This window comes from Canis lupus, chromosome X, assembly GCF_011100685.1.
Source record: "Canis lupus familiaris isolate Mischka breed German Shepherd chromosome X, alternate assembly UU_Cfam_GSD_1.0, whole genome shotgun sequence".
Taxonomy (NCBI): domain Eukaryota; kingdom Metazoa; phylum Chordata; class Mammalia; order Carnivora; family Canidae; genus Canis; species Canis lupus.
Window position 1 is genome coordinate 52,794,271 of NC_049260.1, and position 24,015 is coordinate 52,818,285.

General features: G+C 38.9%; 1 protein-coding gene across 5 annotated transcripts in view; it reads right to left on the reverse strand.

The window, feature by feature from the left end:
- The window catches only part of OPHN1 (oligophrenin 1), a 526,295-nt gene that overhangs the window by 150,440 nt on the left and 351,840 nt on the right, over nucleotides 1-24,015 (reverse strand). For all 5 annotated transcript variants that reach the window (XM_038587601.1, XM_038587598.1, XM_038587599.1 and 2 more), the window contains 7 exons: nucleotides 22,876-23,005; nucleotides 20,251-20,351; nucleotides 15,898-15,989; nucleotides 9,946-10,024; nucleotides 7,598-7,631; nucleotides 6,790-6,852; nucleotides 5,442-5,516 (listed from right to left, as the gene is read on the reverse strand). In XM_038587601.1, coding sequence (XP_038443529.1) covers nucleotides 5,442-5,516; nucleotides 6,790-6,852; nucleotides 7,598-7,631; nucleotides 9,946-10,024; nucleotides 15,898-15,989; nucleotides 20,251-20,351; nucleotides 22,876-23,005 — 574 coding nt within the window. The remainder of the gene's footprint in view (nucleotides 1-5,441; nucleotides 5,517-6,789; nucleotides 6,853-7,597; nucleotides 7,632-9,945; nucleotides 10,025-15,897; nucleotides 15,990-20,250; nucleotides 20,352-22,875; nucleotides 23,006-24,015) is intronic.

The window sequence follows — 24,015 nt, forward strand, 5'->3', positions numbered from 1 at the left end:
ACCCTGAATATATCCTGCCAGCCCTTTCTGGCCTGCCAGGTCTCTGTGGAGAGGTCTGCTGTTACCCTAATACTCCTCCCCATAAAAGTCAGGGATTTCTTGTCTCTTGCTGCTTTAAGGATCTTCTCTTTATCTTTGGAATTTGCAAGCTTCACTATTAAATGTCGAGGTGTTGAACGGTTTTTATTGATTTTAGGGGGGGAATCTCTCTATTTTCTGGATCTGAATGCCTGTTTCCCTTCCCAGATTAGGAAAGTTTTCAGCTATGATTTGTTCACATACATATTTTGGCCCTCTGTCCCTTTTGGCGCCTTCGGGAACCCCAATTAAACGTAGGTTTTTCTTCCTCAGGCTGTCGTTTATTTCCCTTAATCTGTCTTCATGGTCTTTTAATTGTCTGTCTCCTTTTTTCCTCAGTTTCCCTCTTTGCCATCAACTTGTCTTCTATGTCACTCACTCGTTCTTCCACCTCATTAACCCTTGACGTTAGGACTTATAGTTTGGATTGCATCTTATTCAATTGATTTTTAATTTCTGCCTGATTGGATCTAAATTCTGCACTCATGAAGTCTCTTGAGTCCTTTATGCTTTTTTCTAGAGCCACGAGTAGCTGTATAATAGTGCTTCTGAAATGGCTTTCTGTCATTGAATTGTAATCCAGATTTTGTAACTCTGTGGGAGAGAGGACTGTTTCTGATTCTTTCTTTTGAGGTGAGGTTTTCCTTCTAGTCATTTTGCTCAGTGCAGAGTGGCCAAAAACAAGTTGTATTGGGAAAAGGAGAAAAAGAGAGGAGAGAAATAAGGAAAGAAAAGAGAAAAAGAATAAAGAAAAAAGGAAGAAAAAAGGAAAAAAGAGAAGAAAAAGAGAAAGAAAAAGAAAGAAAGGGGAAAAAAGGGTGGGGGAAGCAATCAGAAATAAAAAAAAAAAACACAGGGGAGTATCTTCTGATTCTGTATACTTTAAGTCCCTTGACTTCCCCTGGAACTTGTCGACCTAGTTGGTCTCTTGGGGGAGGGGCCTGTTGTGCTGATTTTCAGATGTTAGCACTTGGGGGAGCTGCTCTGACCCCTGCCTGGTGCAGGGCTCAGTGGGGGTTGTTTACCCCGTGAGGCCCTAGGAGGAACAACCGCAGTGGTGGAGGACAGCTCTGGAAATCTGGAATCAGCTCCCCCAGTAACTATGGAGCTCTCAGTCTGCAGGGCCTGGATGCTCCGGGGGCAGGGCCGCTGATCTGCCCAGCTTGGGGCAGGAGTGTTCTTGCTGTCCTGGCCCCCCTGGCCTCTGCCTGTCCCAGGGGGAGGTCAGATCTTGGGCTGTGTCCTGGCACCCAGTGCTCCCGGGCCTGGGCTGTTGGATTCGCGCTCCCGACCGCACAGCCCCCTCCGCGGAGCCGCCCCCGAGCCCTTCCGAGCTGCTCCCGGGTCCAGCCATGTGCGCTGCAGCCCTAAGGGAGCTCGGCGCACTCTCCCTGGGGTGCAGGTGTCTGTTAGTGTCCCAGGGAGCCTGAGGGCATCCCTGCCCTCCTGGGGTCCTGCTCTAACTCCCTGCGGGCGCCTTTCCGCCGGGAAGGTTGGTGCAGCTCCTGCTTCTCCCGGACGGGGCTCTCCTGTCCTGTGGGCACTCGCCCCAGCCTTAGCCCGGCTCCTCTTGGGGCCCCTCCCCCTTGGATGCCTTTTGTTTCTTTATTTCTTTTTTCCCCCGTCTTCCTACCTTGATAAAGCGCGAACTCTTCTCACTGTAGCGTTCCAGCTGTTCTCTCTTTAAATCTCAGGCCGAATTCGTAGATTTTCAGGATGATTGGAAGGTTATCTAGGTAATTTGGTGGGGACAGGTGATTTGGGGACCCTACTCTTCCGCCATCTTGCTCCTCCTCCTCCAAATATCATTCTCAGTGGGGAAGCACTGGGAGCCTTTCCCCTAAGATCAGGAACAAGACAGGGATGTCCACTCTCACCACTGCTATTCAACATAGTACTGGAAGTCCTAGCCTCAGCAATCAGGCAACAAAAAGAAATAAAAGGCATTCAAATGGGCAAAGAAGAAGTCAAACTCTCCCTCTTCGCAGATGACAGGATACTGTACGGAGAAAACCCAAAAGACTCCACCCCAAGATTGCTAGAACTCATACAGCAATTCGGCAGTGTAGCAGGATACAAAATCAATGCCCAGAAATCAGTGACATTTCTGTATACTAACAATTAGCCTGAAGAAAGAGAAATGAAGGAGTCAATCCCATTTACAATTGCACCCAAAAGCATAAGATACCTAGGAATAAACCTAACCAAAGAGGTAAAGGATCTATACCCTAAAAACTACAGAATACTCCTGAAAGAAATGAGGAAGACACAAAGAGATGTAAAAAATATTCCATGCTCATGGATTGGCAGAATTAATATTGTGAAAATGTCAATGCTACCCAGGGAAATTTACACATTTAATGCAATCCCTATCAAAATACCATGGACTTTCTTCAGAGAGTTGGAACAAATCATCTTAAGATTTGTGTGGAATCAGAAAAAACCCCGCATAGCCAGGGGAATATTGAAAAAGAAAACCATAGCTGGAGGCATCACAATGCAGATTTCAGGCTGTACTACAAAGCTGTAATCATCAAGATAGTGTGGTACTGGTACAAAAACAGACACATAGATCAGTGGAACAGAATAGAGAACCCAGAAATGGGCCCTTAACTGTATGGTCCACTACTATTCGACAAAGCAGGAAAGACTATCCCCTGGAAAAAGTACAGTCTCTTCAATGAATGGCGCTGGGAAAATTGGACAGCCATGTGTAGAAAAACGAATCTAGATCATTGTCTTACACTAGACACAAAGATAAACTTAAAATGGATGAAAGATCTAAATGTGAGACAAGATTCCATCAAAATCCTAGAGAACAGAGGCAGCACCCTTTTTGAACTTGGCTGCAGCAACTTCTTGCAAGTTACATCTATGAAGGCAAGGGAAACAAAAGCAAAAATGAATTATTAGGACATCATCAAGATAAAAAGCTTCTGCACAGCAAAAGAAACAGTCAACAAAACTAAAAGACAATCTACAGAATGGGAGAAGACATTTGTAAATGACTAATCAGATAAAGGGCTAGTATCCAAGATCTATAAAGAACTTATTATACTCAGCAGCAAAGAAACAAACAATCGAATCGTGAAATGGGCAAAATGGTGAAAATTCTCAAGACAGTTAACAACAAATGTTAGAGAGGATGTGGAGAAAGGGGAACCCTCTTGCACTGTTGGGGGGAATATGACCTGGTATAGCCACTCTGGAAAACTGTGTGGAGGTTCCTCAAAGAGTTAAAAATAGATCTCTCAGGCAGCCCTTGTGGCCCAGTGGTTTAGTGGCATCTTCAGCCCAGGGTGTGATCCTAGAGACCCAGAATCGAGTCCCACGTCAGGCTCCCTGCATGGAGTCTGCTTCAACCTCTGCCTGTGTCTCTGCCTCTCTCTCTCTCTCTCTCTCATGAATAAATAAATAAATGAAATCCATAAAATCAATAAAAATAGAACTGTCCTATAACCCACCAATTGCACTGCTGGGGATTTATCGTAAAGATACAGATGCAGTGAAATGCCGGAACACCTGAACCCCGATGTTTATAGCAGCAATGTCCACAATAGTCAAACTATGGAAGGAGCCTCAGTGTCCATCAAATGATGAGTGGATAAAGAAGATGTGGTCTATGTATACAATGAAATATTACTCAGCCATTAGAAATGACAAACACCCACAATTTCCTTCAACATGGATGGAACTGGAGGGTATTATGCTGAGAGAAGTAAGTCAATCAAGAAGGACAAACATTATATGATCTCATTCATTTGGGGAATATAAAAAATAGTGAAAGGGAATAAAGGGGAAAGAAGGGAGAATGGGAAATATCAGTGAGGGCAACAGAACATGAAACACACCTAACTCTGGGAAATGAACAAGGGGTGGTATAAAGGGAGGTGGGCGGAGGGTTGGGGTGACTGGGTGATGGGCACTGTGTGGGGCACTTGATAGGATGAGCACTGGGTGTTATGCTATATGCTGGCAAATTGAACTCCAATAAAAAAATAAATAAAATAAATAGTAGTTGATAATCTTTAAAAGTAGAACTTTTAAAACTGAACACCCCAAAAAACAAATAATCATTATAAAATTGGCAGAAGATATGAATAGACATTTTTCCAATCAGCCAACAGACACATGAAAAAATGCCCAACTTCAGCTCCTCATGAAAACGAAAATGAGATGAGATGTCACTTCACACCTGTCAGAAAGTCTAAAATTAACAACACAAGAAACATGCATTAGTGAGGATGTGGAAAAAGGAGAACCCTCTTGCAGTGTTGGTGGAAATGCAAACAGGTGCAGCCACTTTGGAAAACTGTGTGGAGGTTCCTCAGAAAGTTAAAAACAGAACTGCCCTATGATCCAGAAATTGCACTACTGGGTATTTCTTCCAAGAATACAAAAATACTAGTTCAAATTCTAAATGTATCCTGATGTTTATAGCAGCACTATGAATATAAGCCGGAATATGGAAAGAGCCGAAATGTCCATTGACTGATGAATGAATATATATATATATTTCCATATATATATATGGAAAAAAGAGAGAGTCAAACCAAGAATAGACTCTTAACTATAGAGTACAAAGTGATGGTTATCAGAGGGGAGTTGGGGGGATGAAACATGTAATAGGGATTAGGGAGTGTACTTGTGAAGAGCAATTGGTGTTGAATGGAAGTGCTGAATCACTACATTATACACAGGAAACTACTATCACACTGTATATTAACTAGCTGGAATTAAAATAAAACCTTTAAACAATTATTAGATGTTCAAAAAGGGAAAAATGTGATCCATAACTAGGCTAATATTTATTCAATATTTATTCATTAGGAATACATTTTGAGGAAGCAGCAAAGGGTGGCAAAGGTGGAATGCTGGAAAGTATCCAGCCAAGATTTAGAAGATGGTAAGAAGAAAAAGGATCTGTCAATAGAGTCACTTGAAAGATTTAATACAAGATTTTAGAAAATCACAAGAGGTTGAGTCACAGAAGTCACACAGAAAGTTTCAAAAAGAAGGGAGTAGTCAACAAGGAGATCAAGCAAGATAGCTTCTGAAAATTGTCCATTGGATTTCACAGATGATACCTTCAAAGCCTACTGAAAGTAGTTCCAGTGGAGAGGTTGGGGTAGAAGCCAGTTTGCAAAGGTTCTGAGGTGTCAATATGATGTGGAGAAAGAGAGATGCTAGTTGTTTCAAGACAAGATTGTCTTTGACCCAGGGTAGGCAATATGTGTACATTTTCCCTTGAAAATATTGTTAAATACTCTACAACCTTTTAAAACAATGTCTCTTTTCTCTTATAGTCACATTTCTTTTTAATACACAATTTCCAATACAAATTATGAAATTAAAATTGTTACCAAAAAAGGCATTCAGTAGCTTCTGAACCTGAATGTTGCTGCCCACAGTACGGTACAATCCCTCTGTCTTGATCCCTAGGGAAAGAAAATGAGCTCAGTTGTGTTTCTTATAACTAGAGCTTTCATTTCCTTCAAGGTAGAGAAAGTAAGTACTTAAACCCTGGTGCCAGTTCAAACAGGAAAGTGTCTCCCTACTCCCTCCAAGCTCTCCAGCCATCCCCTGCAATAGGGAAACAGTTTTGAAGCACGTCTCCAAATTATGTTCTCCATACTTTCATTTAGATTATACCAAGATTACATTAATGTGAACAAAAGAGAATATACTCTATAGTAAATAGAAAAATATGCTTAAGTGGGTAGCAGTGGGTGGCTGAGAATAGTGCCATTGTCTTGGAACGGAGCTAGGGTTTAACTGAAAAAGGAGGAAATATTAACCTCTGAGTTGCCTGTCAGCAGTGATACAAAGAAAGAGATGGAATATGGCTTATGTGAAACAAAAGGCCATTTTGTGTATAGAGAAATTCTAGCAACATTTCACAGAAAAAAAGAAGCTTGACTCGTACTACATACCCACATTCTAAATATTCTCAGAGAGAAATTAGAGAGTATCATTATCAACCTGGAAAAACACTGATTCCATATTTGTCTGAGTTTGGCTTTGCACCCCATCAATTTTTAAACCAATACGTATTGTAGCAGAAATTGAACTCTAATTTATTTGCAATAGAACCATCATAACACTACTTGTGGAGTGCCCAGTAGTATTTCAGAATACTTTATAAGCTGTTTGAAGCTCTTTCTATTTATTTTTCTTTGAAATAGAAGATGCTTTACGTATTTAATATATATAATTTGGTGAGGTGAAGATAAGTGAAGCCATCTCCACAATCTATGCAGAAACATATCTATCACCTCTAAAAGTTTCCTGCTGCCTTCTTTATTCATTATTATTATTTTTTGTGATAGGAATTCTTACCACAAGATCTACCATTTTAGTACATTTTTAAATCTGCAATACAGTATTGTTAACTACAGCTTTATGCTGGACAGCAGATCTCTAGGACACAATTATCTTGTGTAACTTAGAACTTTGTACCATTTGATTAATTAAGCTTTCTCTTCAAAAGTAGGAAGCCACAAATTATCCCAATATGCTTGGATACCAGTTGTTTGGAATTTGCTGGAATTTTACAAATTTGTGTCTAGTGTTCAGGTTTATAAATAGTCTTGATTGCTAAAATGAGTCCTGGTCAATGAATGACATCATTGCTACCTTAGAGAAATTGCCCCAGGATAAATTCAGAGTGACCAGATTAAAACACTGCCAATGCCCTGGTTTATATCTTACCTTTGGTCTCAATGACATTGATGCATTTCCTAACAAACTTGAAACCTACTTCATTCAGCTCCACTGTTTCAAACAAAGGAAAACAGAGTTAGATCCTGCTATAACAAGCTTTACCTATGAAACATTTTTGATCCTGCTCATGCTAGGAGACTGCAGTGAGAGAATAAGGGGCATAGTTTGTCATCTCTAATACCTTTAAATGGAAAGATATTTTAATTCAGGGGGAGAATAGAGTTTTTACTCTTATAACACAAAAGGCTAGGGATCCCTGGGTGGCGCAGCGGTTTGGCGCCTGCCTTTGGCCCAGGATGCGATCCGGGAGACCCGGGATCGAATCCCACATCGGGCTCCTGGTGCATGGAGCCTGCTTCTCCCTCTGCCTATGTCTCTGCCTCTCTCTCTTCTCTCTCTGTGACTATCATAAATAAATAAAAAATAAAAATAAAAAAATAACACAAAAGGCTTTAATTATCCCATTGCATTATGTTTGTTTTAGGCATGAGGAATATCAAACACGAAACGTTAGTTTGGAAATGCAAATCATTTCTATCATGGGTTTAGAACAAGGAAGATATAATGTTCTTCTCTATATTGCTATTACTACTCACACCAAAAGCTAAGATATAGTTACTTCTTTATTTCAATAAGTAGACATACTTCTTTTTACAAAAATAAGTCCGAATTCTATTCCACACAAAGCCATCAATAAACACATTTGCATCAATATTACATATTATTGATGATAGCATTAACTGTGATTAGGACAGCTAGCAGTTTGTAAGGTCAATAAATCATAAATTTGACTCACTTTCTTCCTGTTTTGTTACGGGGCTATGGTAGATCTATAAAAGAAGAGAAAGAAAGAGCCATGGCTATTGTGAATCACTATAGGTAAGTATGGCAAATAATACTAAATCTCTTTCTTCAGTTCGTCAAAACCATTAGTGACTCTAAAGCATTAATAAGATGAAAAAGCAGAATCATCTTTGCCTAGGTCCCTAGAAAACACTTGGATTAACAATCCCTGAAGACTACAGTAGATTCCAAGTAGCTCACTCCAGCTGAAGTTGTAGTGTACCCATCTTAGTGATTTACTAATGCAAAGCTTGGAGAATTTTTCTGATGGAGCAAGAGAGCATGAGAGAAAAGAAATAGTTTTCTAATGGATAAATGAGTATTGGGCATTGATGATAAAATTTAAATGTTCCCAATACCAACCTCTTACCCTAAAGGCTAATTAATGGGTGTTCCTCTGTAGAAAAGCAGGTTCCCAATTCAAAGAGATCCATGCATTGATCAAGATTCTTCTAAATCATATTGAAGTACAGACTGAGATAGCTATGTGAGAGTCCAACGAGGAGATCCTTGAATCTTAAAGTCTATTCCTGGTTTTACCTCTACTTCATTATGAAGTTTTGGGCATGTTCTTTTCATTTTCTATACTTCAAAATTTATATCTCTAAAATGATCAGGATTGGACTGGATGTCCCTTCAAGTCCCGATCTTCTTTGACACTTTAACAAAGGTATGCATACCATGTGTAAGATTAGTAAATTGAGGTATTTAGTAAAATAGCAACAATAATAATGTGAAACTACAGGAAATAAGCCTTCTATATGGTATCTGTTAAAGTTTGCTTTAGCAACTTCTCATTTCAATAGAAGATTTTCTGCATATGTGTGTATGCCCGTGGATTATTTCAATGAGTGAGATTTCTGTGCTGTCAGCCCTTGCTGCCACTTGCATAAGCAAGGTATTTGTAGAAAGTCTATTACAATCAAGTTGTTAGGGATCCACATTCAGTGGACCCGTATTCTAATGTCATTCTCTATAAAAAGCCATCTGCATACTTTGATCTTTAAAATCTGAAGAGAAAATAAGTTCAGAAGATGGAATCAAGAATAAATTGCCTTGCTGAACCTCCTACCACCCTCCTGTAGAAACATGATAGGCATGCAATAGTTAAGCTCCAGGTTTCTGGGAAGGAGGGCAGAGAGACAGGTCATGGATTATTTTCTGCATGGCAAGCCTCACAATACCACTTCTTTCCTGCTATCTCCTTAGTTGGCTATAAATGCAATCTGAGATCTTGGTACTCCTCTTTAGTCTCCAGGGCACTGAGGAGACACAGAAAGAAAACCCTGGAGTATATTTCTCCCTCTTAGTACATTTTTGCCTTGAATAAAACAAAGAGATTTGACTATATCCAAATATTATTGAATCTCAGTAGCTTTGCAGTCATCCTTCAGGCCAGATAGAAATATCTAAAACTAATATAGCACACTATGGTTGACAGAATTTCATTCATTTGATTTTTCAAAGAAACTTTGTGAGTTAAGAAGAATGAGATTATTAACCCCATTTTACTAAAGAGAAGAAAACTGAATCTCAAAGAGAATAACTTCCTTAAAGTTATACAACCACTGAATGGCACAACTAGGATCCAGATTTAGGTTTTTAATTGCAACAGTAGGAAGGTTATGTTACTTCATATACCACTAGAATAAACCTGCATGGAAGATACTGAAGAGAAAAAGTGCTTTTTAGTAATTTCTGACTCTTCATATTTGTCTTTCTATGACAATCACTAAACCTTTTAAGGTACTGCTTGACCTTCTGTGTAACAATGTTCTAAACAGACTGGTACATCTTGGGATATAGGATGCCAGTACCATCTTCTCATCAGCTGTACCCTTAAAGAGAATAAGCTGACCTGGGAATATAAGATGGGGGCAACAAAAGTACTTTGGATAAAATCATAATAAATGCTTATTCAATTAATACAATTATTTTCCATCTTTCTAACTGAACAGATATTAGTTTTATAAAATGAAAAAAGGCTTAATTTTCTTTCTTAAGAAGATCTTATGGGCACAGCTGCCTCATCCTACAGTGAAACAAGAAGCTGAGAAACTTGGATTCTAGGTCCAGTTTTTATGCCTTTTCTGAGAGTAATCCCTAAGAAGTACCTCATCTTCTCTGGAACTCAAATTGCCTGACTTCTTAAACATGAAATGTCGCGCCAAAAATTCCTTCTAGCTCTCAAGAGTCTGAAGATCTGACTATTTAATCATCCTTGACTCACTGGTACCACTAAGGACATTCATATACTAGACTGTGGTGCTGAGGTTTCTCCAGTGTCCTGAGATAACTTACAGGTTCTTTTCCATCCATGGCCTCCATCCATAGCCTTCTGTTAGCTTCTGAAAGGGCCTGCAAAGTGATGGTTCCTGGCCTAAGGGAAAAAAAATGACCAAGTTAAAAGTAGAAAACTCACCTGAAATAATGGAGTACTGTGATCTAGGGTCCCTCTCTGCCCTGGGAGGTGTCACACTGAGCAGGCACATACAGAATTCCAATCTTTCAAAAATCTCTTTTACTCAAAACAAAACAAAACAAAACAAAACAACAATGAAACATTTAGAGAACTGTAACTTTGGGAACCCTGGGGTAGGTGCTATCTCAGCAGCCCCATGCCAGGGTCAGTCAAGGAGATAGGAAGGCAGATGCAAAAAGACCTTATCATAATACACAATTAAATTGGCTCCATTGCATTTGAGCCAAACTGTGGCTCTCTCTGCCTTTCTTGGAAACCAGGAGTTTGGTCTGGGCTCTAGGAGCAAACATGTTCAGCATGGGCACATTCATCCATCAAAAAAAAAAAATGGCTTTGCTACTTCCACCATCCATGATGTCCAAGGAATGTTTCCAGTTGGAAAGAATTCAACAACATGCACACTGGCTCAGCAGAGGGAGGAGACATTTGGCTGATTTAAGCAATCTTATTACTAAGAATAACTAACAGTTACTGAATGCTCACTAGATGCCAGAGTCTGTTCTAAGTACTTTATAAGTATTAATTCATGTTATCTACCCAGGAACCTATAAAGCAGGTATTATATAGTAATCCTTATTTTACAGAAGGGGAAACTGATGCACTGAGATGTTCCCTAAATTCACACAGTGGGTAAGTATAGAGCCAGGATTTGACTTTAGGAATTCTGGTCCAACAGCCATGTTCTTTCTTAACCACTATGCTACAAGGCCTCTACTCCATAGGAGATGGCCTCAAACCCAGTTTTTTTTTTTTTTTCAATTTACGTGGGTTACCTATAACTAGAGACACTCCAAGTTGATATACTCTGAATATGGTCTTTACAGACCTTCACAACCAAACTGAGAATTTCAGATTGACCATATTATTGCAAACATAAAGTCTCCTTGCGTCATCTGCATATCTGCACCATTGTGAGAAACCTGTTCCTCTTACTCATTCTGTATTAAGATAAGACCTCTCTCAGAGTCATAGAATGACAAGAACAATGACAAGAGAGTTCAGAGAGTCTGGAAAAGTAACTGGGCCTCTGTGGGCCTTAGTTTCTTTATCTAAACAGTATTAGACCAGATGAGCTGAGAGGTCCCTTCCAGTTTTGATTATCATGGGATTCATATTCAACTTTCTATATTTTACTCCATTAAAGTACATCTTAAAAAGGAAAACTCTCAGGGATCCCTGGGTGGCTCAGTGGTTTAGTGCATGCTTTTGGCCCAGGGTGTGATCCTGGAGTCCTGGGATTGAGTCCCACATCCGACTCCCTGCATGTAGCCTGCTTCTCCCTCTGCCTGTGTCTCTGCCTCTCTCTCTCACTCTCTGTGTCTCTCATGAATAAATATATAAAATCTTTTTTAAAAAAAGGAAAACCCTCAAATGGTTTTTTAAAGATTTTTATTTATTCATGAGAGACACAGGGAGAGAGAAAGAGACAGAGACAAAGGCAGAGGGAGAAGCAGGCTCTATGCAGGGAGCCCGACATGGGACTCAATCCTGGGACTCCAGGATCATGCCCTGGGCCGAAGGCAGTGCTAAACCACTGAGCCACCTGGGCTGCCCTTCAAATGATTTTTAAGCCAAAATCAATTGGGCACTGGATATTTTCAAGTTTACCCTTTTCTAACAAATAACCAACCTTTTGGATATATCACATGGGGCTAGAAAGTCTAGAAATCTTTGGAAAGATAGCTACCCAGCTGAATCTTGAAGCCAGAGGAAAAACAAGTAAATGGGCCATGGACAAAAAAGCAGACAATGCAGACCAGATATGACATTATGACATTAAACCCATCTGGAACTCAGATTCCCTATCTGGGAAATCCAAAAACCAGTGTGTGTCTTTTCTTCACCTTACAGAGAGACTGAAAGTATAAATAAATGACTATTCAAGAGGCATTTGAGGATTCTTGGCTGCCACAGAAAGTCAAATTCAAAGAATAATTGATAAGAACAGGGTGACAAAGTAGAAAGAATATTGACTTCTATTTTTTTAAAGATTTTATTTATTTATTCATGAGAGGCAGAGAGAGAGAGGCAGAGACATAGGCAGAGGAAGAAGCAGGCTCCATGCAGGGAGCCCAATGTGGGACTCAATCCTGGGACTCCGGGATCACACCCTGAGCCAAAGGCAGATGCTCCAATGCTGAGCGACCCAGGCATCCCAGAATATTCACTTCTAGTACAAGATCTTCCATTGACTATCTTTATGACCTTAGACAAATCATCTGCCCTTCCTGAGACCCCAGTCACTCATCCAGAACAAAAAGGTATATGCAGCATATGTGCAATACAGTGCAATGGTTAATAGTGTGGATTTGGATCCTGGCCCTACCATGTGTTACCTAAATTGCTTAATTTCTTTCTGTCTCCTTGTCTTCCTTTGTGTAACTGGGATAATACCCCATACCTCACAAAACTGTAGTGAGGATTAAAGGAAATTATACATTTCCAGAGCTAAGTGAGAATAGTGCCTGGTACATTAGGAGGTACTCAGCAAATGTTAGCAGTTGTTGTTTGTTGTTGTTATTTATTATTATTATTACTATTATTGCACTTCAAGCTCTATGAGCTATAAGCCTGTGGTTTCAAATACTGACAGCAAAATTAATTTTTTTTAAAAAGTTATCCTCGGGAAGCGTGGGTGGCTCAGGATCTTAAAAAAAAAAAGATTTTATTGATTGATTGATTCGAGACAGAGAGAGGCAGAGACACAGGCAGAGGGACATGCAGGCTCCATGCAGGGAGCCTAATGTGGGACTTGATCCCGGGACTCCAAGATCACACCCTGGGCCGAAGGCAAGTGCTAAATCGCTGAGTCATCTAGGGATCCCCATAAATAAAATCTTAAAAAAAAAAGGTATCCTCTATTCCTGAGTTAGTAAAAGAGATTCAGTGAATCCTTTGCTCTCTGTGCTGCAGGGACATGAGTAAAGGTGCCAGATGCCTGCTGGGAATGCTGACTTTGTTTCTTATATCAGATTTACTAACCAGGAAAGTAGATGTCACATCCCTTAGAAAATTTCATGTGCACAGATGTACCTTGGCAACTGTTCTTTACTATATTTTACCCTTTATTTCACAGCATGTTTATTCTCCTTATAAGACAATGGAATAAATTGAAAAGAACATGGACTTTGGAGACAAGTGCTTGAGCTCTGCCTTGCCACTATGTGACTTTGGGCATGTCACTTAACATATTCAAGTCTCAGTCGCCTCACCTGTAAAATGAAGGAGAGATTAATTGAGTGATTTTTTTTAAGCTCCTAATATGTGGTAACTAAAATCACAGACACATCGAAACTTTAATTGCTGGCTTCTAGTCTTAGAATTCCTCAGCATTATGGGGTGGGAAAATACATTTAAAAACAAACAGAAAACTTAGTACCTATCCTGATCCATGCATAGCACTGGGTGCAAGATATATAAAGATAAACTGGTCCCAGCACCTAATCTCAGGGCCAAATTGTTTGCAACTGCTTTGAGTTTATGAGAATATTATTTGCAAGTAGCTTGCAAATTTAAGCTGAACTTGAATCAGAATGAAATTAGACACAGAAAATTTTAATTTCTTTTAAGCACTTTGATGCTACAGAGCAAGAGACAATAAAGATTCATGAAAGAGAAGCCACAGCCAATAGTCATTTTCTGCAGGAAATAGAAGTATGGTTCCCCCTTCCCACTAGGCCTGAAGCCGTTGGAAAAATGAGTGATAATCTCATGGTTACCACTCACAACGTTTACTATCACAATCATCTTTGGTCAGGACCATCCATTTTTTAACAAAGAAATTATATAGATAAACAAAAATTTCAAATAGGGAAAAGGATTTTTTACTTATTTCCAGACCAAAAAAAAAAAAAGAACCCTCAACTCAGTCTAATCTTTATGATTCCAGTCATTGATAGTTTTGTTTATATTATACAGTAATTTGACCTTTAAGCCCCTTTCTAGGAATCTAACCATTTTGTTACATTCTATTTTACTATGCAGTACCCAATACATAGAAATAATAGACTGAAATAACATATAGAAACATTTATTCACTGAATTTTGGATTAACCTCTCTACTACATAACATGCTTTTCTCCAAAGTAATTCCAAATGTTCTCATTTTAAAATTTCAAGGTTAAATTCACCTCTGATAAAAGTGCCCAGGTCCAGAAAACAAAAAGAGGGTATCGGTGAGAAACAAATGCAACAAAGTACAAAGTTTGAAAGCCCTAGCTGAAATCAGAAAGTTGATTCTCAAACTATTTCCAATTTACATAAATATCTGCAAAGCAGGGAAAGTCTGTATCATGTTTGCACCAAGTGGGGGAAAAAGACTCCCCAGTACCACTACCATCCTCCATCCTATCTCCTCTTTAAAAATGTGTTTCAATTCACTTATTCTTGTATGCTACATTAGGAGATAAAAGAATGAGTTTTGCTGAATGGGAGAAGATATTTGCAAATGACATATATAATAAAGAGTATACAAAATCTAAAGAACTAATCAAACTCAATACCCAAAAAACAAGTAATCCAGTTAAGAAATGAGCAGAGGACATGCACAGACATTTTTCAAAAAAAGACATATAGAGGGCTAACAGACACATGAAAAGATGCTCAACATCACTCATCATCAGGAAAATACAAATCAAAACTACAATGAGATTTACCTCACACTGTCAGAATAGCTAAAATTAACAACAAAGGAAAAACATGTTGGCAAGGATGTGGAGAAAGGGGAATCACTCCTCTTACACTATTGGTGGGAATGCAAAGTGCGTGCAGCCACTCTGGAAAACCGTATGGAGGTTCCTCAAAAAGTTAAAAATAGAACTACCCTATGATTTAGCAATTATACTACTAGGTATTTATTCAAAGGACAAAAAAAAGTACTGATACAAAAGAATATATGCACCACAATGTTTATAGCAGCATTATCAACAATAGGCAAATTATGGAGAGAGCCCAAATATCCAATGACTGATGAATGGATAAAGAATATATGTTGTATAACAACACCACACACACACACACACACACACACACACACACACACACAGAAGAATATTATTCAGCCATCAAAAAGAACAAAATCTTGCCATTTGCAACAACGTGGATGGACCTAGAGAGCATTATGCTAAATGAAATAAGTCAGAGAAAGACAAATACCATACAATTTTACTCATGTGAATTTTAATAAATGAAACAGATAAACCCTGGGGGAAAAAAGAGAGGCAAACCAGGAAACAGACTCTTGACTATAGAGAACAAGCTGAGATTGCTGAAGGGGAGGTGGGGCGTGGGTTAAATAGGTGATGGCCATTAAGGAGGGCACTTGTGATGAGCACTGGTGTTGTATATACATGATGAATCACTAAATTCTACGCCTGAAACTAATATTACACTATATGTTAATTAACTGGAATTTAAATAAAAACTCGATACTCCAAAAAAAAAAAAAAGAATGAGTTTTGTTATCTTGTCCTTGCGGCATCACCAAATGTTGACATTTGCATATCTGATAACAAATTAAATCCTAGGAGTGACTTATTCTGCCTTGAGCAGGCAAGGTAAAGCTGACTAAAGTTTCCACTGGGAGAACTAACAATGGTTCAGGTCTCACAGGGATTCCTGTGAATAGTAGCCAGAAGAGCCAAGACAATAATATCATGAATAGATTTACTCATTTTCATCAATAAGAGATGATAGAGGAAAATAAAAGATCTACACTCAGGTTCAGCACCTAGCACATGGGGACATTACCAATTCATACTAGCATAGCTTACCTTTCATTAGTTTCTATATCAAAACAGAACCTTTTGTCGATAGACTCTGTCTTCCTCCTCACGCAGTACTTCAAGGTTAAGTCCAAAGGCCCCTGATACAAGAAAATAATTAATAGCCAATTTGAAAAAAATGCACAGAAGCTGCTTCTGCCTCCTGCAGTATCCTCAGTCACTTGGAAGGCATCTGTCAGGGCAGCAGGGGCAACGTGTAACCTCACTGAGAACTTTGTCCCTTCAAACAGTATTTGCAGCAAGATGGCAGATGGTTTATTCTTGCTCTAGTAATTAATGGTTGAGACCAGGAAAAATGCTTGGGGTAGGTCAGTACTCTTTTCCAAGGATGGTAGATTAAATAGGAAGCTCATTATACATAATATGAGGAGAATGTAGGAGAAACAGGTTGACCAAATGGCATTAAGTGTACTGAATAAAATGTTCATAAAACCTCCAAGTTACGAGTGGCTTTATGCAACCCTCCTTCCATTAAATTGGCAGATGGAGGAGGGGAGAGAAACATTTTCATTCCCCACCTCCAGACACTTCAGGAAGATAAGAATCACAAAAGCAATCTCTCTGGAGATAGGGCAGGAGTAGAGAAAATAAGCAAATTTATGCATTACTCAAAGTGGCATTTGATATTTCATATATGCAGAATAGTGTAGCCTACCTTAGTCTTATGGTTGCTATTAAGTGGCCACTTATTAAAGGCCACTGAAATTCACTGTGTCCACAGATTAAAATTTCCCAATTCCACATTGTTCAGTTTCCCTCTCTTATCTCATAGAGACAATGTGGTATAGGAAAGAGAAGTAACATTTATCAATTACCTTGTATTTGCCACACATTATGCTAGGAAATTTTAATTTTCTTCATAACAACCCTTAGAAAGAAGTGAAGCTCAGAGAGGTAAAATAGCTAACTGAAAATCACCCAAGTCAGTATAGTGGAAATAGAAGTAAACTAGGAAGCTTAACACCTAGGGTTTTATCTCAGTTTTGTCATTTACTGGCTGGCAACCCAGGACAAATCATTTTCCAATCTCAATCTTAACAGCACAATTTATTAAATGGGGATAATGCTAACTACCTTGCTGTCAGGAATTCAGAAACACTTCCTAAGTGCCCAAGTGTTTCTGGGTACTATGCCATCCAAACTGGCCCGTACAGTTGATCCAGCTAATCAAATAATATTTCTCCCTCATTGGCACACTCAACCCCCTTTCAGGTCTATCCTTTTGCCTCTCCTACACTATAAAAGCTCAACGCTGAATCCATCCTTCAATCTGCCTTCTTTACCCCAATAATAAGGGTGTCAAGAATTACTAGACTTTCAAGTTGACAGTGATTGACAGCATCATATACTCACCCTCCCTCCTTAGACTCTCAACTCCTTCAGAATCAGAGGCATCACAGCTCAGAGGCTGAGGCCCTGCCTATTACTCCATGCTATCCATAGCTATGCCCATGTGTGTTATACTCCATCCATGCAGGAGTACCATCATTTCATACATGCCATACTTTTGTGACTCTATAACTGCAAATAATGTTTCCTCCACCTTCAATGATTTTTATCTATATTCTTGGTCTGGCTAAATCTCAATTGTTCTACAAACTGCAGTTCAGGTTTCATTTCCTCCCAAATCCTTCCCCAATCCCAGACACTGCTCATTATGTGTTTTGTGCATTATATTAGAGCTTTCTGTTTCCGTGCCTTATTTCCCCAATTGACTGAGAACGCAAGGGCATGGGCAGCATCTTATTTACCTTTATGTCTCTAGTATCTAGGAAAGAATTAGTGCCCAAGAAATTTTTATGAACTACAGTATCATTCTTACCATTTTTCTGATGAGGAAAATGATACAGACCAACATCATGTAATTTACTTGGGGTCAAAAAGCTACTGGGCCACAGAGCTAGGATTTAAACCTAGTTGCTGAAAGTCAAAATATAGCACTCTTTCCTCTTACCAGAACTGCCTGACAGGAAGTAATTGGGACCTTATAAAATAGAATTTGGGAAGATAATCTGTAAAGTAAGCAGCGTAACACAAGTGGAAGCTGATAGGCTGAACTAGGGAATACTGGCGAGTACCATAGTCAGAAAGAGTGCTAATTCCTCCATCTTCAAATTGAACTAATAATACTTGACAGGGCTTCTGGGAAAGTAGATGAGGCACATGGTGAAAAGTGTCTATCTCAGTGGCTGGCACACAGTAGACATTCAATAAATAGTGGATTTTATAGTGTTATTATAGTCTCACTTGTATTATTTACCTTTCAAAAACACAAACCAGTATTAGGAACTGAGAGAACTGACAAGAAGAACTGACAGACAATATTTCTCCCTCATTGGCACACTTAAACCCCTTTCAGGTCTATCCTTTTGCCTCTCCTACACTATAAAAACTCAACTCTGAATCTATCCTTCAATCTGCCAATCATCTTTCAATCATTTCCAACTTCATTTTAGAGAAATTCAAGTTATTACTCTACCTCCCCTTCTTTCTAAATAGAGAACCAAGTTCCTCTTTCCAATCCATGAGGAATCTCACATTAAAACCATTTAGGCTGACACTATTGCAATTTTAAAAAAGCCGCCACTCAATGAAAAGGAAAGAAGGAAAGAAAAGCTAAAAGGAGAGCTGGCAATTATCTTCTAAGAGGGTATGAAAGTGTTATCTACTGCTTCTGTCTTGAGCTTTGCAGTAGGTTCCTGAGCAGGAGACAAAGTGTCTAAAGAAGCTTACTCTAAAGTCTGGGATTTGGAAAGTAATGTGTAGAAAAAGAAAGGGAAGAAACTACAGGACAGTGCTTCTTATAAGCACTAGCCAGTCAGATACATGGGCTAAGTTCTGACAGACATGGAACAAATTCTGTGATACAGCACAAGACAAACTTATTGAAACGACACTGAAAGGTACTTTGGCAATTAACAGACTGGAAACTAAGGAGATTTTTGGAGTCAGGAATGAGTAACTGGTATATATAGAAGCATGGATGAGGGTTCTGGAAACCCCATTTGGTATACTTCATTAGAGATACATTCCATCTCCAATACACATTCACAGCAGAGTGACAAAATTTTTGGTTAGAAACAAAAAAAGAGGTAGTTTTCAATAGCCTGACACCAAATCTCCATCCTCTCTAATTTTCTGTGTACAAGCCACAAAGGGGGATCTTCCATAGAAAGCACCAGCAATGGAGATCAATTGGCCTAATATTTCTCCAAATTTCTGCCTGCCAAAATTGGGTCTTCTCATACCACCAAGGTTCAGTGTTAACTAATGAACCTTGTTGATTTTGATTTTTTTTAATTTATTTTTTTTTAATTTTTATTTATTTATGATAGTCACAGAGAGAGAGAGAGAGAGAGAGACAGAGAGAGGCAGAGACACAGGCAGAGGGAGAAGCAGGCTCCATGCACCGGGAGCCCGACATGGGATTTGATCCCGGGTCTCCAGGATCGCGCCCTGGACCAAAGGCAGGTGCCAAACCGCTGCGCCACCCAGGGATCCCGAATCTTGTTGATTTTGTAAACAATTTGTAAAGAATAAAAATCCTTAAAAATCATGCCTTAAGACCCAGTCTGAGTGACAGTTTAAGGGACACATCGAACTACTTTTAGAATATGAACAGTGTGACTACCAGCTTTTATCTTAATAAACCTGAGAGAGAGAGAGAGAGAGAGAGAGAATTTCCAAAGCCTCTACAAAGACAGGCAAAATGATTTGACAGAATAACATTTTTTGGCTGTGTGGTCATATATATAATATAGTATAGCACAGTATCAGATTAGGTTCGTCTAGGTAAGTAACTATCTTCTCAGTGTGTTTAACTCATCTTGACATTTTAGGCAATAGGGGAAGCTTTGGAGGACAGAAGAGGCAGCATTACCTGCTTAAATATATTTGAACATTACATAGAATATGGGGTACAGGTTATTCCAACTTTAGGATACAGACATATTTCTCTAAAAAAGGAAATTGGGAGAATAATATTTTAAACACTTGCTATTTAAAGGAATCCTACAGTAGAGACTTCTTAAAAGCAAGTAATACTATCCTCCTGCAACTCATCTATATTCTTGCAAATTTTCTTGTACAACGTGACAGGCACTTATAATAATTTAATAAAGGATCTGAAAAAGTATAGCCACTTTCAGAAGGCTTGACATAACATATTTCACTCAACTGAGTAGTATCTGGCCCAATGCAAACTTAGGTCAAGAACATACAGAGTCATGGCTTCACTTGACAGTGATGGACTTGATTCTTTGATGCTAAGTCAAGATATACTCTTCTCTGAGATGCATTCACAGATGAGTTTCAAAAAATATGGCACACAAAAGAACTGACCTGTTTAGCACCTGGCTTCTGCTCCATAGGCGTCATGGTAAGCGTTTTGGTCTCTTTCTCATACTGGCAGTAATATTTCACCCAGGATATCCCCAAAGCCCCTACAAAAATAGGCAAAAGTGAGCTGACAGAGTATATATATTTTTTGGCTGTATGGTCAATACACTGCCAAGATGGAAGTGGTGTACAGTCTGATCTTCATAGCCACAGGTCTTCAGATCTAGCCTTAACCTTCCCCTGAACTCCAACTCTGCAGTGTTATTGACCCACAGCACATAGAGAGATCCTAATCCTCATCAAATGCTTTCCACATCTGCTCTAGCTTGCTCCAAATAACTCTTCTTGCCATGTCTCCTCTAAAAGCTTCTACTGCTCATCCTATTGTATGAGTTGGAAACATTTGTCTGTAATCTTCTCCTTATTCCCTGTAACCTGTCCCATTTGATTGCTGTTGGGTTCTGCCATCTATTCCTCACATGTCTCTCCTTCAGCTGTTTCCTCCTTCCCATTCCATTTAGAACTGAATTAGTTCAGGACCCTATTACTGAATTGCTTGCAATGTTTAATGAGATATTTCAAGCAAAATAAAAATTCACCATCTTTCTAATGAATTATTACAGTGACCTTCTCTCTGATTTCCCCCATCTCTGATCACTCCTTTCTAGTCCATTCTCTGCTAAAGGAATATTTTCTAAATACATATCTCTATTTATATCACTTTTCCTATAAATCATGCATGGCTTTCCCACTGTCTTTAAACTTAGGTTGAACCACAAAATCCTTTATAATGTGATCATATTTACCTTTCCTACTTTGTCTTTTGCCATCCTCTATGGTTCTCATTGAACTATTTTCAGTTACCAAATAAGTGGCCATATGGTTTAAGTAGAAAAGTAGAAATTTAGTATATATTTAAAAGTGAATGGGTCACTATTAATAATTACACCAGGATAGCAGGTGTAAACCAGGGCTATTCTTGGCAAACTAAGACCCTGAAAATGAACAATATCCTCACACACCTTTGTGCCTAAGTAACATGAAATGGTATATACCTGAATTTCTCTTCACCCCCGTTTTACCTATCAAACTTCCACTCATAATTCAAGTTCTAATTCAAACACTGCTTCCTCAGTGAAGCCCTTAGGTATATGCCCCAAATGCAGTGCTGAACACATTTCCTTATAATTCTTGATATATGTGTCTATCTTCCTCATCATACTGTGAACTTCTTGAAGGCAAAAATTATTGGTTCATTTTTTCAAATCCCCAATGCACTGCATATTATCGGGCAAAAAGGATGCTCGGGAAACATTCAACTGAATAGCAGTATCATAGCCATTTGACAAATTAGAAAACTGGGGCACAGAAGGACCACATAGTTATTTGATGTTAGAGCCAAGATTATAAAATCATTATTCCCACATCTTTTAAAATACAGCAGTAGTTCTCAACTAAGGGAAATTTTGCCTCCCAAGAGATACTTGGCAATGTCTGGAGACATTTTAGGTCGTCACATCCAGGGAGTGCTATTTGAATAAAGTGAGGGCAGACCATAGATGCTGCTAAAACACCCTATAATGTATATAATCCCCCAAAATACAAAGAATTACCCAAGCCAAAATGTCAATAGCACTGAAATTGAGAAATCCTGTAGTGCAAAGTGGAAGAGATAAATCTGAAAAGTGGAAGAACACATCTTTGAAAACCATCAAAAGTTAATTTCTCTAAGAGAAGAAAAGCATGATAATATCACTACTTAAATGCCATGCTTTGTGAATTGCAGTAGTTTTTGTCACAAGTAACATTTGAGTCGCCTCTTTTGCCTCTTCTTCCCAGGTATAATAATAATTCTGGGCAGGGCTGAAATCACAGGCTTTGGGAACATTGAGTCATAGTTCATAAGGAATATTAAAGAGCACATACAGGTTTTCATAATGTAATTTAGGAGGTAGGAAGGCTTGAATCCTCTGCAATATTCAATGAATGTTCCTTGAAGAGCAATGAACAACTGTTTTGCCCACTGAAATCAGTGGTTGTTGTTTAGTGCTTTAGGAGCAACCCTGAGTTCCTAAGGCAGTGGAAGGTATAGGGTATACTGATAGGATATTAGGTTTTGGCATTTCATAGAACTGAATTTACTCTTAGGCTTGCTATTTGATAATTGGGTGACTTTCAACTAGTGATCTCTAAGCCTCAGTGGTCTCAAGTAAAATGGATATGGTAAGTGGTTTTAAAGATTAAATGAAATAGTATATTTAAAGCATTTAGCGCCATGCCTGGCACATAGTAGGTGTGATAAATATTGTTTTTCTGCCTTCTTTCCCCTACTTCCTTTTCCCCCAGTCAGAGTCATCAGAAGGATTAAAGAGTTAACAATCCCTATTTTAAATCACAGAGAAAAATCTTAGATCTTATCATCCCAGAGACTTTGTAAGACAAATCCTTAACCTCCCCCTTTAATTTATCCTCCCCCCCTTTTATTCACTATTCCCAGACAGTTTTCCAAAGAGGTGTGAATTGTCAGGGGTCTGTGAACAATATGAGTGCCTGGAGTTTGGAGAGGGCAAGTGGCAGTAGGTGCTAGCCTACTGAAACCCAGTGGGTTATCCTTGTATTCCCACACACATTTCTCCTGTGTATAGAGATAGCCTTCGATCGTAGGCTGTCCTGGAAGTTTGCATGTCTGGGGAGCTTCTTTCATCCTTTTCTTAAGTTCTTCCATCTCTTCCCGGGTACTGGAGAAATGATTTCTTGTCTGTCAAGACATTATCATCATAATTATTATCATTATCACCATCATTATTAAAAGGCATTTATTGGGCAGCCCGGATGGCTCAGTGGTTTAGTGCTGCCTTCAGCCCAGGGCCTGATCCTAGAGACCCGGGATCGAGTCCCACATCAGGCTCCCTACATGGAGCCTGCTTCCCTCTGTCTGTGTCTCTGCCTCTCTCTCTCTGTGTGTGTCTTATGAATAAATAAATAAAATCTTTTTTTAAAGGCATTTATTGGTCTTAGATCCAGTGCAGAGTTTTCTTGGTTTGCATAAAATGCTACAACATAGCAAAAAAAAATGTTGAATGGCATAATGACTAGAAAACAATTTTATGGAGTTTACCAGTACTAAAGACTAAAAGAGAAACAAATATAAATACCAATATAAACATAAAAACACGTCTGGGAGACTTTTTTTTTCTAATGGGAATTACATAAGCCAATAAATAAGGGTTGTTAGAATTCTGAGCACCAGCCTGACCTCTGCTTTACAAGATGGGAAACTATAAAGAAAGTTTCCAAAGATAATATTATCATGGCAACTTCTGAGCTCTGCCTCAAGTAAAGTTACTGCCTACTTGACTCTGAATCAAATTCTGGCTATTAGGATAAAATACATGACAAGGTGCTTTAAAACTACACAACTAAAACACAGTAGCAAAACACTGTTTGAAATGTGGGTATGAAAATCACTAGAGATAGGTCTTTAGTGTCCAACATCAAGATTGTTACGACAGTGATCTGAACTGGCATATCTTGTTGGCATATCTTGATTATCTTGTGAATGAATTCATCATATATTTAGATAAAAAGGGTTGTTATTAAACTCATACTTTTCAAGTTCTATGTGGAGGAAGATTCAAATGATCAACCTGGTTATAGGTATATTGTATAAATCCACAGAAGTCAGGGGCTTTTCACATTCTGGTGAAGGTGAGTACCCAAAAAGAAAGAAACAAAACAATTAGAAGTCAGGATCCTCCTAAACAACCA